General features: G+C 37.8%; 2 protein-coding genes and 1 pseudogene across 4 annotated transcripts; 1 reads left to right on the forward strand and 2 right to left on the reverse strand.

The window, feature by feature from the left end:
- Positions 1-761: 761 nt before the first annotated feature.
- LOC127789794 (uncharacterized protein At5g41620-like) lies at positions 762-2,098 on the reverse strand (annotated as a pseudogene).
- A 337-nt stretch (positions 2,099-2,435) lies between these two features.
- On the reverse strand, positions 2,436-4,807 carry LOC127789795 (uncharacterized). 2 transcript variants are annotated; one of them, XM_052318792.1, is made up of 3 exons: positions 4,238-4,807; positions 2,993-3,115; positions 2,436-2,570 (listed from the first exon to the last, which is right to left on the reverse strand). In XM_052318792.1, exons 1-3 carry the CDS (start codon positions 4,625-4,627, stop codon positions 2,562-2,564), a joined length of 522 nt encoding a protein of 173 aa, XP_052174752.1. In that variant the 5' UTR covers positions 4,628-4,807; the 3' UTR covers positions 2,436-2,561. The 2 variants fall into 2 exon arrangements, with proteins under 2 accessions (XP_052174752.1, XP_052174751.1); XM_052318791.1 differs by having other exon boundaries at positions 2,465-2,601.
- Positions 4,808-7,065: 2,258 nt separating this feature from the next.
- On the forward strand, positions 7,066-16,958 carry LOC127790022 (serine/threonine-protein kinase PBL34-like). Of its 2 annotated transcripts, XM_052319235.1 has the most exons (7): positions 7,066-7,462; positions 7,541-7,736; positions 8,896-9,233; positions 9,335-9,470; positions 14,027-14,163; positions 14,237-14,360; positions 16,177-16,958. In XM_052319235.1, the coding sequence occupies exons 2-7, from the start codon at positions 7,553-7,555 to the stop codon at positions 16,701-16,703; spliced, it is 1,446 nt and encodes a 481-aa protein (XP_052175195.1). In that variant the 5' UTR covers positions 7,066-7,462; positions 7,541-7,552; the 3' UTR covers positions 16,704-16,958. The 2 variants fall into 2 exon arrangements, with proteins under 2 accessions (XP_052175195.1, XP_052175196.1); XM_052319236.1 differs by having other exon boundaries at positions 7,068-7,736; positions 8,899-9,233.
- The last annotated feature ends 171 nt before the right edge of the window (positions 16,959-17,129 follow it).

Here is a 17,129-nt window from a genome sequence, read left to right on the forward strand (position 1 = left end):
TGGTGCATAGAAATTCTTTTTCACCTCTCAATCCTAGTGCATGGACCTGGGCCCTCCAAATCCAACTCTTAGGTCCTTTTTCTCGTAACTAAATTCGAAGGGAAATCTAAAACCCAAACATTTCGACCACTGCGAAGATGAACCCCGTTTCACCAAATGATGAGGGACCCAATTACTATCTCTGAGAATATGTGACATTTCAAACGATAAACAAAGCTAACAGCTGCCACTCATTAGAGACCTTAATTGGCTCCGTTAATTCTTCATTGCTAATAGATCCAGCCGTGGACAAGATTAAGCTTGGGTAATAATAACACACAAATTATCGAGACTCCATATGAAAATTGTTTGCCCAACAAAACTTAATTTGGAGAATAATAATAGTTTCGTTTCTATTTTTTTTTTTAATTAGGACTAGTTCCAATAAAATAATTTCACTAAATGAATAAAAAATGCTTGAATTGTTAGCACGTCATTACTTATATAATATGATTTCAATTTAGGGGTCCCGTCTTATTTTTCAAAAAGAGTAGCTGATCAAACAGCAAATTTTGAATCAACATGTGTTCTAGCGTTGCTATCAAGGCAAGTATTGAATCAATCAACAACATTCAATAGGATACAACTGATCATATTCAAGATTCCCATTTCAACCTGGGATGACCCTTCCATTGTGAATTCACAACAGCAAGTTTAGACAACGAATTCATGGATTCAATCAACGGATTAACGATCAAAACAAGCAAGCTCACCTTCAGGGTTCAGGACTTCCCCTCTGGAATCTGGAATCTGGAATCTGCCAGCCGAAGTGTTGTACTCGACCTCTCCTCAACAGTAGTGCTGCAAGGATCGATCTCGCAAAGGCCATATTTGGCGGCATTGCTTGGTCGAGCTAGCAAAGTCTTCCTCGGATCCCACCAGACAATATTTGTTCCTTGCGGGTTTATATGCCTGCACATCATCCTTGTAGCCTTGTCTTCCAGGGTCCTTCTCCAGGTCATTGAGTCTCTCCCAGCTGAAGCCATCTTCCACTTTCCAAATGCTCGTACTTTGAGTGACCCATTCAACTCCATCATATATGCTCCTTTGAAGATAAGTGCTTCTCCGTGTGTGGCTCTCCCCGAGGCAGAGTGTCTCACTTTGGATTCATCATGAATAAAAACTCTACCGGATTCACAAGCTGCCCTAGAGGAATTTGTGCACTTGTAGCTCTTGTTAGTGTTGTCCGTGTTCAGCTCTATAGAATGAAGATAGCTTTCGGCCAAGTCTTCTTCACAATCAACTCTGTTATCCACTTCTCCCTTCTTCTTTTATTTCATTATGATGGGAACCAAAGCGGGTTCCACTTAAGTAGGCAGCAGCAGCAGCACCAGTGTTTCCATGAGATTTTCTTTATTTCTTTTTTTTCTCATAAAAGCATCAACTCGATTCCTCAGCTCGTCAACAGCTGATCTTTTCTCCTCGAACGGATGTTTAGCCTCCAAGAGTTTCGTGTCAACTCTTCCTTCACGAAACATATCGGCTATAAGAAGCACTTTCCTTTCCTTTCCTTTCCTTCATGCATTATCAGACTCCCTCTTCAGTTCTTCGACTTGGGCTTTGTCCTCACCAATATCCCTAACTATCTTCTCGCTCTCAGGTTGTTTAACTGCCTTCATCAGCAATGCTTTTGTTTTGGTTAATTCTTTCCCCAGCCTTCTGTTCAACCTCTCAAATCGACTTCTCAGCTTCCTTTCTACCTCAAGTTCACCAGCCACCAACTCAATAGCAGCGTCAACTACTTGTTGCTCCTTATCTTTCCATGTTGACCTTTCTTCAGCAAAAGATATAAGGAGAAAATTAATTTCATTTCGTTCTGAACGCTGTTCTTGGATCAGTTGATTGACCTGCAATAGTGTCCTCTTGAGCTCAGCGTGTAATGCAGAGATTAGGGACATGCTCGATGAAGGCAGACCGTCACGAGCCCATATATCCTGTTGATTATTTTTAAAAGTTCCTTAGATGTGGTCAAAGCATTACTAACATCCTTCAAACGCATCCCACCTCCAGCCACAGAGCTTCTAGGAGTCTGACCTCTAAATCTAGTCTCAATCTGCATAGTCCAAATACATGAACGAAAATGCTACTTTGCTGAAGGATGATTGAAGGCACTAAATGAAAAAAATACCGTCACCCAATTTACAGATTCACCACCCCTATTCTTGCCGGCCTCCTCTATCCTCTGCTATGGGCTCCTCCAACAAGCTCTGCCTCCCCTTGCCTCACCGCTACCCCGCATCGCCTTGCTGCCTTCGTCTCGCTGACCGCTGATGCATCCTCTTGTCATCCCACTGCAGCGCCTTGTACGATCACCACTGCATCCTACTGTCACCCCGTTGTAGGGCCTCGTGCAATCGCCGTTGCATCTTGCCGTCGCCTCGCCACAATGCCTTGTGCCAACTGCCGCTACACCATCTCGTCGCCTCGCTGCTTCTGCCTCTGTCATCCTAGATGAAGCCCGAGCCCAATCGGGCTTCTTCTGTCCACAGCGGCTTGATGATCGATGACGAAGTCCAATTTGGTCATTGAACCTGTCATCCCGTTGGTACAAGTAGCACAATCCTACAATTAATACTCCTATTATACAAGCTCTTTTCTCTACATCTCCTAAAGAGCGTAAAACATGATCAACATATAGCCATCTAAATTTTTTGACAGATTGCAGCCTTTTCACGGGAAAACAGAGTTCAATTCTTTTTCTTTTTTAACATCAAGCTCAGAATTGATACCAAGAACATATTGGTGATGAAGGACTAAATATCAGTCACACATCTACCAGAAGGTATCGGATGTTCTAGGCCAATATGTGCAGTTTGCAGACATGTGATCGGTTTAAAAGGTCGTGTGTGCGAGTTCTCGCCATCATAAACAAATAAAGCTGAATATGAATCAATTATATAAGTCAATGCGGACTCATGATAACAATATTTCAAGGATATATAAATAGATGTACCTCCATTAAACTGGCACAACTTAGGGAATCCACAGCACCAACATTATGATCCGAAAGCCTGAGTCTATGAGAATTCGACGTAGTTCTTCTATGGTGAGTACCGGTACCTGATCTATCCATCTTCTGCAATATTCAGAAGAATAGCAATATAATCAAACTTGCACCCAATAACAAAGAGAAGAAAATTAAAAAAGTGTGAAAGTACAATTTCCAAAGCTGCAAAGCACAAGAAACGCCAAGCTTCCACTACTCTAGAAGTATGCAATACTGCTCCCTTCTATGCAATTTTCAAGTCTATTGTCTGCCATTGTGAGTAGAAATGGAGATGAAGCTTGAACAAACATGTAATACTCAATTTATAGATATGAGTGGCTCTCTCGGAAATTGTATTGTGTTGAGTAAGGTATTTCAAAAAAACTAACAATTCGACGTTGTTGGGAGAAAGACCTTCAAACCACTTCAAATAGAGTGATCCTTCCTCATGGGCTTGAGACAAGAAAGAAAGCGATATGGGCTCGCGCGCACACGAAGGAGGCTAATCAAATGCAAAATGGGCTGATAGCCCCCCCGAGGGTGATATACAGCTATCAGTTACAGAAGTTTGAAAATTAAACAAGATTCTTTTGTAGCTTTTAGCATTTTTAAAAAGAGAAGTTACAGCTTTGACACTATGGTTGTTAGCATTTTTAAATCAAAGATGTTACAGGTTTTAAAATTATAGCATTATTTCTCTTCTTAACTCTTCTTTTGTAACTGAAAAATCCTTCAATGCCCACAAGCCTATAAATACCCGTTCCTGCCAGCTTCCAAGGACATATCTAACGAGCCATTTCTTTCGTCTTCCTCGTGCCGTCTAGTTTTCTCTGTCTGTTAGTTAAAATTATTTTGTTGTTCCTGCTTTGAAGGCCCGTCATATCCTCGGAAGTAGCCGATTAAATCTACCTTTAAGACATTGTTATGCACACTTCAAGACAGATTATTATCTTATTCTACAACTACAACAAACTGTCCACAAATTCTCCTCAGATGAGGCAATTCATGAAAATTGTATAGTCTTCTGATTTTTCGAAAGCTATAATTATTCATCACCAATTTTTTGATAAAGATTTCAAATGTTTTAAGGACTAATTTATTCAATAGCATGAAGAAACAACACTTAGACATTCCAGAATGCGATTTTCTTTCGTTTTCCACCGTTTTCTCGGCAGCCACAGAGCTCACTCCAACAAGATACAATAGACCAACCTCCGAAACCGGCCTGTGAGACGGATCAGACAAATGGCAAGGTTGAGAACCTGACCGCGCCGACCCGACCCGAATTCCTCTCCTAAAAAATTTCGTAGCCTCCAAATTCTCTCTGACCATCGGATACGGAACGTCGTTCATTTCCCGCAGGGAAGCCACCAGCTTCCTCACCGACCTGTCCCCCATCAGAGAATCCACATTCGCCGCCGTCCTCCAAGCCGGCACCGGCGTGCTGAACCTGGTTGACGATTCCCTGGTCCTTCCCACAAAAACTGCCCGCTTGAACCGGTAATTCTGCGGCGCAGGCGAAGCCGACAAGAAGCAAGTCCTCTTCCGGATCTTGCTGGATCCGAGAATCAATCCGTTCCCAACGCGGTTCTGCCTTGGCATTTTTTCACTCCCCCCACCCTCCGGCCGAATCTCTCCCCATACCTTGGCAAGACGAGTTTCAGCTTTTCATTCAAACCCTCGACGGATCAAAGGTTTGAATTTTGGACAATTGCATGTCTGGAGGGGGGGGATACTGGTGGCTGCCGTAACCAGTGGGGGAGGGAGACAAGAGCAGAGATGTGGTGACGTAGCGTGAAATTATTGGGTGGTTTTGGAAGTAAAATTTAAAATTAATTTTCTATCTAGTTAGTTGAGTCTATTTAACATATAAAAATTAAATTTATAAAAAGTCTCTCCATTAAATGTGGAATTGGAGTCGATGGATTCCAGTGTCCCTTTTTTTTTTAACTGTACCAACCTTGAATTGTTTTCCCAACCCATGTGTTAAAATATTTTGATAATATTATTATTAAAATAATATTTAATATTTTTTTTATTTTGATCCATATTATATATTTAAATTAGTCAAAAAAAAAATAAAGCATATCCATAGAGTCAAATATAAAAAGAATAGAATAGAATATACAACAACAATACATGGTATCAAAGTTACGCACCTTTTCAACAACGTGCATTTTTATTTATCCTTTTTTTTTTTTAATTTAAAAAAGGTGATTTGAAACTTCAAAAGATAAAACTCTTAATTAACATTAATTGGCTGTCACATTCACCTCCCGCTCCTTGTGGGGGTTATAATGCTTCTCCTCCTCCTCCTCCGCCTTGTCATGAGGTGACGTGCCAACCTCTCTTTCTCTCCGTGCCCTGCTCTGATCCTCTTGAAGCGGTGGTGGAATTTGGCAGTAAGTCTTGGCTGGAAGAAACAATTAGGAAATCCTTTTGATCCACTTTGCTAGCAGCTTTTAATTGTCGTTTGTGCGTAAATAATTTAGTGTTTGAGTTGATGGGTGTGGAGGGATGAGTGTGGTGGGTGTGTTTGTAAGTAGTAGGAGGAGGTTTTTGACTTGGAGTTGGGGGAGAATACAGAATGTACGTGGCCAACCAAAAAAAAAAAAAAAGGCTTTGAAGAAGAGGAAGAAGAAGAAGAAGAAGAGATAACGTGAGGTGGAATGAAATCATGTCCACTTTAGATGGAAGTGGGTGGTGGTCTGCTGTCGTTTCCTCAATCCCCCAGTTATTCAAACCTTAATTTACATACATACATACATACATACATACATATACCCCAAACCAAAATACTTTTGTTTATCTTCTCCCAATTAAACCTTAATTTACTCTACTTTTTTAATTTCTTATTAACAAAAACAAACATATTTTATTTTCATTTTAATTTTACTTTTTCATCAAATTAATCCCAAAAAATAACTCCACATTTTTTATCCATACCAATCATTCATATTATATAATGCCTTCAAGGCATCCATATTTTTATATATTAGTTTTGTCTTCTTTCTGTGATAAGACTAAGGAGTGTGACAGTTCATATAATAAAAGAGAGAACAGGAATACTCTAAGTCAAATTAGTCTTATAAAATTTAATCTCATAATTAGAGAAGGGACGAGATGAGATGAGATGATTTAATCTCATAATTCTTTTACCAAATAAAAAAATATATATATATGTATATTATGCAGGGTATATTAATATTTTTCTTTTCTTCACAAGAAATTAACTTAATTAGATCTAGGTTGATAATATTATTATTAATTTATTTTAATATTTAATTTATAATTCACATTATTATTATACTTAAACAGTAATTAAAACCCGGTGGGGTATTGCTTTTGCTTCTATTGTTTAACAATAATTCAATATCATAATACATGGTACGGATGCCGAGTAAATAAGCAACCATCCTCATAATAATAATAATAATAATAATAATAGTTGAATAGTATGGAATTTATTGGCGGTTGTGTGATAATATATAAAATTTGACACAAGGCATGACTTAGCTGTACATGCCCAATAATTATGTGGAACTTAATCTTTTAGTCAATAGGGATTCTAATCATGCAAAGTCGTAATTTAGTGATAAAATTCAGTTATTGTTTATATTAAATTTCACATAAGAACATTAAATTTTGTTTATTTTATTTTATAATTTATCTAAAAATAACAAGTAAAAGAAAAAAGACAGCTGAGTCTGAGTGAAAGGGCACGCAGCTGAGATCAATCCTGACGCTTGCAATTGCGTCTGGACACCACTGCTCGACACGTCACCGCCAAGGTGGGTCCCACCTTGCCCTGCCCGGGCTACCCACGTTTTCCATTTCTCCCGCTGCCCCAGCTGCCCGCCTCTCTATCTTTCTTTTCACTGTCTTTTTTTTCTTTCCCAAACTACCCCTCCACTCGTACCGTCAGCTGCCTCGCGGGCAGCTCAAAGTGTCTGCCCGCATTCTCCGGGCAGCTCCCTTGGCTTTTGCTAGTCTTCGATTCTATTTGAAAAGGAGGGGGGCAACCGATAATTCAGTTTAGCAATTTTATACGTTTTATATATTTTTTTTCATTTCCAAATACACCCCATTATGTATATGTAATGGAGATGATTGTATATACGATTTTTGAGCTTTCTTCAATTTTCAACAGCTCAGCTTGTGTTGAGATTATCAGTATCTCCAAGGTGCAGACTTTTTGAACTGAGATTATCTGATACAGTTACGCACTGTGTGTGGGCTTTGTCAGTGATCTGAATCACTTTCTTTCAAGCCTCTAATGTGATCTTCGGCTGATTTTCTGAAGTGGGTTTCTGCTATTTCATCTGATTTTTGGTGGGTTTCTGAGGAGTTTTTTGTCAAGCAAAGGACTGCTTGGAAAACCCTTTTTCCGAAGTGGGTTCGTCTTATTTCGTCTGATTATCGAAGGTCTTTGAGCAGGTAGCTCTGAAGTGAACGACTATTTGGGGATTTTTTTTGTTTTTGGAGACTTTTGATGAAATCTGGGTTTGATTATAGGGTTTGTAAAAGATGGGATTAATTGGCGATGGTGTAAAGGGAGAGTCTTGGGATGTGGGCAAATCAAAGAGCAGGAAGAAGAAAGAACCTGAGGTGGAGGAGGCTGGGTGTTGGGTTAGGTTGAGATTTATCGGCAGCTGTATTTCTTCGAGATCTAAAGTGGATAGCTCCGTCAGTGGCCTCAGTACTCATTGTGGTAATCTTTTATGTTGATATTTACATGCTTCCTATTTCCTAGATTTATTTCATTTGCTTTTCTGAAGGAATTAACTATAATTGTTATATCTATCTGCATATCTTGTGATTATGTAATGTTTCCTATCCTTTGCTGTGTTGTTAATTTGAACTGGAAAGAGTCAAACAGCATCTTCTTTTACAAGAACTGATTGTGCTTTGCAAGATTATTGTTTCTAATTTATTCAAAATTGGGGCAAGTTGCAGTTCGTAAATACTACTATAGCAAGAAAGTTTGATCCTGCATCTATGGAAAAGAATGGATGACAGTAGGGATAATCTGAATAACTTCACTCGTTGAAATTTCTTGATCGTTGTTGGCATGCTAGTGTCTTGGAAATTTTCCGCGTAATAAGTAGAGTGAAATGAAGCGATCCTATGGATCCTTTAGCTGTTACCTGTTGAGAAGAGTTGGGTCCCAACTTTTAGAAGGCTAGTTTGAAGTTCAAGAGATTCATGCTATCTTATTCTAGAAAACTGTTGGTTTTCTTATTTTTCCAACCTTGAAAAAGCGGCCTGTTTGAATTTCTGCAGAGAATTCAGCAGCTCCTGCTCATTCCAGAAGTTGCTTCCATAAGTTAAAATGCTTGTGGGGGCTGTTTAATTGTAGAGAATGGTTTTCTGTATTCTATGTCTAGTTTTCATCTCTATTTCCAGTTTTTCCTTTTTCATAGAAAAGTTAGAGAATGCATCCATTTACTAAAAAGTTGAAGATAACTTTCTAAGCCAGAAAACTGGAATGTGTTCATTTCTTTTTCACATAGAAAATTTTCAGATTATAGTGAACATGTTCGTATTCAAAATAATTGTTTTCATTTTTCTTCTGACCATATTATATCATCACTCAAATATTGTCTTCAAAATAATTGTCTTGGTTATGGCTTTGAACTGTTATAGTCTGACCATGCTTGTGTCATCTTTCCCACTTTCTGTTAATCTATGGATACAGCTTGCAGTAGTAGTCGTATTTATATTTGTAAAGTTGTTTCCATTAAACTTTTTCTTATATCTGTATCTAATGCATGAGGGATGGTATCATGGTAGATAAGGCCATTCAACTAGGACTTGCCTGTTCTATGGGCTATATTTATCTTTTTAGCAACTATTCTTCTTTGTGTCAGCAGAAAGTAAATCTACAAATGATACAAGCAGAGATCACCCTGTTGCTCCAGTAGTCTTATCAACAACAACAAGTAATGCCGAAAGCAATTCATCAACTTCCAAACTTGAAGAGGAACTCAAAGTTTCTTCCCAGCTTCGAAAGTTCACATTTAATGATCTGAAGTTGGCAACAAGAAATTTCAGACCAGATAGTCTTCTCGGTGAAGGTGGTTTTGGTTGTGTCTTCAAGGGATGGATTGAAGAGAATGGAACCGCACCAGTGAAGCCTGGCACAGGTCTTACTGTTGCTGTGAAAACTCTCAACCATGATGGGCTTCAGGGTCACAAAGAATGGCTGGTTTGATACTTCACTGATGCATTTTAATTATTGACCACTTTTTTTTCCTTATTTTGTTCTTGTTTGTTCTCAAGTCTCATGACTCTCATCTCATGTGCCAGGCTGAAATAAGTTTTCTTGGTGACCTCATTCATCCTAATTTGGTTAAATTGGTTGGTTACTGCATTGAAGATGATCAACGGCTGCTAGTATATGAGTTCATGCCTCGAGGAAGCTTGGAGAACCACCTTTTTAGGAGTATGCAGCAACCTTTATTCTGATATAATTGATCCTTGTATTTCCTTGTTATGTCAGACACAATTCCCTCAACCCCTGCCCCAAAAAAAGAGGAAATCATAAATAAATAAAAGAAATGGCAGTTCAATGTTTCGTTTCCCATGTTTTAGGTAACATAGATAGTTGATTATTTAATTCTGGGTGCACATGAAACCCACTCTCTTCTTCCACCAGCTTGTAACTGATGAGCGTTCAGGCCTGAACCATTGAAGCTATGGCTGTGATTATCTGTATTCCTTTTTTACTTGCCCCAAGAGAAGAAAGAAGCATAAAATGTATCTTCTTATGAACGCAATTAATTTTATTAGAGAGAGAATTAATTACAACTTCTATGCCTAAATGGGAAATGCATGCATGCATGTGTGCACATACAAACATCCCCGTTATATAGTTTCTGGCTTTCAGCTTCAGGTATTATTCTTTTAGGTTTTGTGAATCTCATCTCATGTTTACTGGGGCTGCATTTATTGGGCATTCTGTTAAAACATACGCTTTTAGAGTGTCTTATTAAGTACCAACTTAGTTTGATGAGACTTCATTAAATTCAGTTCATGTAAATGCAAATACTATAGATGATGTTGCTGTCAATAGAGATCTCCTTAAATTCCGAGACATAAACTTACTGCATCTAAGATGGGGAAGTAACAGTCTACATGTATAAACAAAGTTATATATGGTACTGTGTCTATGTATTTACATGGGAATTCATATCACCATGGTGTTTCTTTGATCAGCTTATATTATTTAATCTTCCTATGATGAAAGATACTTTCTATTAAAAGGAGGGTGCTTGAGGCTTCTGAGCCTTTTCTTTTCTATTAAAATTGATTTTTGATTTGGAGATAAACATTGTTCTATGTAGTGTGCTTATTTTTGAGTTCATTGCTTAATTTTAAAAATTGTAGCTTGCACAAAAAGCAGAAGCCCTTTCTCTCGCTAATTAGCTTACACATTCACTTATACTCAAAAGTGTATTCTTAAAAAAGATTCCTAGGGCAAGGGGACTTAATCTCTTGTATCTGATAATGTTTATACATGGATTCAACTTAAGAGAACCTGGTTCAAATGTATGAGCTGTGATCCTGATATAGATGCTGTTTTTTAACATTTCTGATTTTTCAATTTACAATAAGGAGTTCCCAATTGACTTTGTTGATTAAAGGAGGAACTGTAGAAACTTTATATGCATGCTTTATGTTGGAAACTAGATATTTTAACAAAAATGACAAGAAACCAACTTTGTTGCATGGCTTGGGCAGTAAAGTGCCAACATGTCCAAAATACGAGCATAGAGGATATGAGGATGTTAAGATAGATGTGAGGTCATACAAAAAGAAATTAAATTAAATATAAAGTTATTGGTAAGAAGGTTAGAGTGGCTCCTATTAAAGATAAGATTGCGAGACATGATTAAAATAGTTTGGTTATTTGAGAAAAAGACCAATAGAGACTCTTGTAAGGAGAGTGGAGGGGATAGAACAAGTATCTAGCAAAAGAGGTAGCAGAAATCTCAGAGGAACTAAATGGGAAATACCTAGATGTGACATGAATTACTAGTGTGCCTTACAAAAGATAAGGTCATAAATAGAATGATTGGTGAGTTAGAAGTTATGTAGCTAATCCTGCTTAGTGGGATAAAGGCTTGATATGTTGTTGATAAGAAACCATTTTGCTACTAGTTCTGTTAGTGGAATACAAAACCATATTAATAATAATAAGTGCAAGCATATAGAGTAGAAGACCTTTGTTAATTGTTCACTTTTCCAAACAAAAAGAACAAAAGAAAGGTCTTATTTCTTGCATTTCATCTCACCTAAGATGTCAATATTTGTCATACATTTCTGGAAGGACTTGAAAGGATGTCTTCCACTTGTGTGAGAGTAAATAATACATTGTGCTGTCGGTGTTCAAGCAAATGAGTCCACTGATCCAAGGAAACATGTGATAGTGAAGCCATTTCTACTTGTATAGTTTAGTTCTGTTTGCTTTGAGCATGAAAACATTAATTGCAAGTCATTATTGCAGGATTTACTCACAGTTTTGAAGGATATACTACTTAGGGAGATCTTGGCACATTGCTTGGCCATAATAGTCCAAAGATTACATCAGTACTTTCGGGTGAGGGCATTTGATGTAACCAATTAAACCCAATCTAAGTTCATTATTATGTAGGTGTGGGTAAAAATGGTGTGTTTGTGGCTGACCGTCAGTTAGAAGTATAGTTATTTAAATTCATGACCTGTCAAGAATGCTAGGACTAAAATGGAGAAGTTCGTTATGATCTAACTATCCGTGTTGTGTTCTAGGATTATTCTTGGTATATTATTTGGTCATTGGAGTCCAAAGCTACACTAGTATTTTTGGGTGAGGACCAATAATGCTACAGAAAGACAATACTGTTATTCCTTGCTCGTACAATTTCTTGGAAAGGCCATTAAAAGCCTGCTAAAGGGGTCTCCACTTTTTAATATATGGCAAATTGACTTAGCAACACTAAATAAGTGGTGCCAGTATTTAGAGTCTGAAGGTAGTTTCCACGGTGTGGCACATGTGCCCGTAGGCTACCTACAGAAAATGATTTTTTTCCTGTGCAGAAAGCTAACTCATTGACTGATGCTGTTCGAGATGCAAGTTGGTCAAGTAATGGGACAGATTAAATGATGGTTTGGCAGTAGATGGCCATCATACAAAGCAAGGGAGGGCGTGAACATTATACACTTAAAAGGGCAATAAACTGACAGGTATTTGGATTTTCTATGGATGCTTGGCAGTTTGGGCAATGGAAGTTAGATCATAATAGACAGTGGGAAACTATGGTGCATAACTTAAGGTGAGAATAGCAAGATCCATCTTTGGTTGGTGATATCATTTTGGGTCATATAGTGGGTTGGAACTGATGCATTTTGGTTTAAAGATGTCAAGTTCTATTGCTGTGGGATGGGACAAGTTGAAAAGGAATGTACCGCACAGTACAATGTCAACTTGTGCTGGAATGTTGTGTATGTATGGGCATCATTATGATCTGCAAGGAATGGTACACACAGAATGGAGTAGATTGAATTGAGAATTCAAAACCATGGACGTGCATTGATGACCTATCTGAAATATTGTTTCATAACTTTTTCAATGGAATGTGTAAAGTTGTAAGAGGAGGTGTAGGTTAGGGGATGCCAATGGAATATTGTGCAGTTTCAGATGGTAGTCTATGTGCTTTGAATTTAAATAACACCCGAAGTTGATGGCACAGTGAAATATGAATTGGTTGTTATATTCCCCTTCCCCCACACCCTGGAGCTTACAGTGGTGGGAGACACACGATCCCCTGTGATGGAGGTGCCTTGCTAGAAAATTTGAGATGCCTCTGCATGATTTAATAGAATTTGTGTTCTGAATCCTATTTTATTCATTAGAACAAAAACAATGTTCTTAAAGGCTAGGAACATGAGATATGTCATAATTGTTTTCCTTTTTCTGAAAACACATTTGCCTATCATTTTATGTTTGCGACCTGTGTAATATAAAATTGAGAGGAAACTGGATGCTCACTGCATAAGGGGTTGGGCCATTTCTATTGAGGGCAATACATGTTAAAGTTGATAACATAGGATAACCCCTGGCAAAATTTAATTCTTTTCATCTGAAATAGTTATAATTTATAAAGTGGAGGGAAGTATAAATTCATGTTTTTTCCCATTTTGAATGGAAGAGGTACATTCCGATTTGGCAATAATTTACATTGTGGGAGCCATTGCTTGAAGCCATAGTAAAAGCTCTGGCTGTTGTGCATGAGAAAGGGGGTTAGGTAACCTGTTTTATAATGTAAAGATTTGTCCTTTATAGGGCATCCTATTGGCTTAGGCTGCATATTCACAATAAAGAGACTCTAGTTTTAGTCTCATTTACTTACCTATTAAAAGAATAATGAAATTCCATATTTCGAGGATAAGTGTGGTGTAATGGCCTGCGAAGGTATGTCTTTTGCTAAAATCAACCAACCTACTCAGAGCTATTTTTTCAGAAAATACAAAGAATGTTAGCTGTTGGATACAGCTAAAAATCATCAGGTCTACTCACTTTTCAGTTCAATGAGTAGTTTATCCTCTTACTACACCAGGATCCCACCAGGTAGGATCAGCTATTCTAGCTCACCTATTTTGTTTAGAAAGATCTGATGGATTAACATTGACTGTCAGCTACCTAGTGTAACCATTCTCCTTCATCCAAGCTTGGATCTGGCTATAAAAAGAAGTAATATATTCAATATTAGAAGTTTTGAGGGGATTGTCCAATCCATTGGTGTCATTAATAATTATAAGTTATTCTTATTTATACACAGCCTTTTTACATGTTTAGCAATGTAATCTGTGTTATCAGAAACAGGACATTGGATTCTTAAATGTGGAGGCATAATATTTGTTATCAGTTTGCTATTTTTGGACTTGCATCTGGGATGGCATTGACACTTTCACTTAGAACATGATTGCTCAGTGTTTTCTCATAATAATGATTATGTGCAGGGTCTCTGCCTCTTCCATGGTCTATCAGGATGAAAATTGCTCTTGGTGCTGCAAAGGGCTTGGCTTTTCTTCATGAGGAAGCAGAAAGGCCAGTCATATACCGAGATTTTAAGACATCCAACATCCTATTAGATGCCGTATGTAATAAAATCTCTGGGATGATTATATTTCTCACTAATTTCTTCATTTTCTAATAACTTGTCATTTCAGGATTACAATGCAAAACTTTCTGATTTTGGTCTTGCCAAGGATGGTCCTGAAGGAGACAAGACTCATGTCTCTACTCGTGTAATGGGAACTTATGGCTATGCAGCTCCAGAATATGTGATGACAGGTAAGTTTCTATCAATTTTGGTGATTATACGGACTCTTCCCTCTTTGGATGGGTAAAATCCGCATCTTCCCTATCCAATGGTACTTTTAGATTGTTTATCTACCTTCTGTGGATTGCATTGTTTGCTTCAAATGTTAGGAAAAAATAGATGTGGTGAAGAAAGCTATGTCAGTGAAAAGTAAATTCGTTAGCTCTGTCTGCTTTTTCTAGAATTTACCTATGAATTTACCACCTGGTGACAGTGTTGACTTGGTGACTAGGTGTGCTTATTGCTCATCTAAAAAGTAGACTCTTCTAAAACGTATTGTGTTTGTGTCAGTCATCTATACAGGCATGACCAGTGTGTAATTTAAAATTTTCTAAGATTCATTCATCAATAGGCAAGTGTAAAACACGTCACAAGTTGAGAGAAAAAGAAATGAAAATTGATCTAATAATAAGATAAAACCATTGCGGATTTATATCTGAAATCCACTTATCCCCTTTTAATATTAATAGAGCTTTTCCAAAAATATATTTGGACGACTCCATACTTTTTTTCCAATGTGAAGAATGTAGATACTGATTTTGTGCCATTAGACATAGAAGTATGCACATGAGGTTTTTTGTGAACTTAAAATGGTACTTTGTTATGTTTTGTTGAGATGCTAAATTATTTTTATGGAACTTAATCATCTTTTAACTATTATGCTCACTAATGAGGTATGCATTATATGTTTTTAATTTTAATTAGTATTATCTTGCATTATTTTCTTTGAATCAAAATTAATAATATAGTTGTAAAAAGCATATACGATTATATACTTCTGTCATGCTCTTTCTGCGTTGTACCTTGGACCTCTTTTAATTAATCTTGTTGGCATGCGTGTCATGTCATTTCTAGGTGATATTGCCATATCCATGCTTATTCGCTGCCCATGCAAGTAGCAGGATTGCATAGTTTCTCCTAGGACTACTGTTAAAAGCTGTATTGTGAATGTTGTAATGGTAGAATTCCATTCCAATTAACTGATCTGCTCGTACAAAGATATCAAATTGCGTGTTGTTACCTGGAATTTTGTTAAGCATGTTTTTCTTTTGCTTTTTGCTGCCAGTGCCCATGTGCATCTTGAGTTTTATTGGGTGCCCAATTCCTTTGGTAGTTGTAACTTATGAGGCAGCTTGAAAGAGTAAAAACTCAATTGTTGAACTTGCTTTGGTAAATAATGTCTAGTGTTTGGCCTGTAAATCCTGTTGTTCTAATAGGCCATGGAATTCAAACAATGATCATTCTGCGACTTGAGTATTCTGTATTGTATAAAAGAGTCTCAACTGTCCAACTACTGATATGGTGCAATTTCATATTTTGCTTGTATTATATAGATTGTCTTTAGATTTCTGGTCCCTGAATGAGTTTATTTTGTCGCGGACTTGTAGTTTAGATTTCATTAGAGTTCAGGGTTTGATTTGGAGTGCATGATATTGTCTATTAATTTTCCCTAGGAACAGATGTTTTCAGGGATAGCGGTAATAATTTGTGGTCGATGCAATCTCAAACACAACGCTGGAAACATAAATGCTCTTTTCTGACTTCATTTTGTTGGATTGGCCTTTTAAAGTATGAAAAGGAAATGAGGACTTGTTTGTAGTTATCCATGTATCGCTTCTATCTTTGGTTGCCATGTTTAACATTATAATGATGGGGGACTCTCAGGCCTTTTGTGCTGTCTTGCTGATTTCTCTTTAGTAATCAGGTTTAAGAATTTATGACTGCCCATTATGCACGAGTTGGAATCGTAGTTCTTTATTCTGACCATCTTCTCTTATTCTTCTTCAGGACATCTTACATCAAAGAGTGATGTTTACAGCTTTGGTGTTGTCCTGCTTGAAATGCTTACTGGCAGAAGATCAATGGACAAAAACCGCCCCAATGGGGAACACAATCTAGTCGAGTGGGCAAGACCGCATCTGGGGGAGAGGAAAAGGTTTTATCGCATTATAGACCCCCGGCTTGAGGGTCATTTCTCAATAAAGGGTGCCCAGAAAGCTGCACAACTGGCTGCTCGCTGCCTCAGCCGTGATCCCAAAGCCAGACCTCTGATGAGCGAGGTTGTTGAAGCCTTGAAGCCATTACCGAGCCTCAAGGACATGGCCAGCTCCTCATATTACTTCCAGACAGTGCAAGCCGAGCGTGTTGGCGCTAGCCCGAATGTGAGGAATGGGCTAAGAACGCAGGCCGGATCTCTTTCATCGAGGAACGGACAGCAACATCCAAGGAGCCTATCGATACCAAATGGCTCGCATGCATCTCCATATCACCAAAACTTCCCCCATAACTCGCCAAAACCCAATGGTAAAACTTAGGATTCGGATTGTTCATTGTCTGGAAACTGAAGAATAGATGAACCGTACGTGGATTGTGTTGTGATCTTTGAAGAGTTAATTGTTGTCTCCCAGAAATATGAGAGGCTTAGGGGAGTTGCAGCTTCATCACAACTACTTGTCTGTTCAGAAATGTTAAAAAGAGTGAGATAATCTCTTCCCCAGATGTGTGTATTTTCATCACAACAGAAACTTTGTTTCCATATGAAATGAAAGGTTTTCATTATTATTATCAAAGTAAGTGATCTTCAACTGAGTGATGTATTTCCCCCTTTTCTTTTCTCTTTTTAGATTTCTTCAAAGATTGGGAAAAAATGGTCGTTGATGGTGAATGAGTACGTTTGGTGAGGATTATGATGATGGTGTAATGTATGGATTAGTCAGACTAAGCCATATTATGTTTAGGGT

Source organism: Diospyros lotus, chromosome 14 (assembly GCF_014633365.1).
Source record: "Diospyros lotus cultivar Yz01 chromosome 14, ASM1463336v1, whole genome shotgun sequence".
Classification (NCBI taxonomy): Eukaryota; Viridiplantae; Streptophyta; class Magnoliopsida; order Ericales; family Ebenaceae; genus Diospyros; species Diospyros lotus.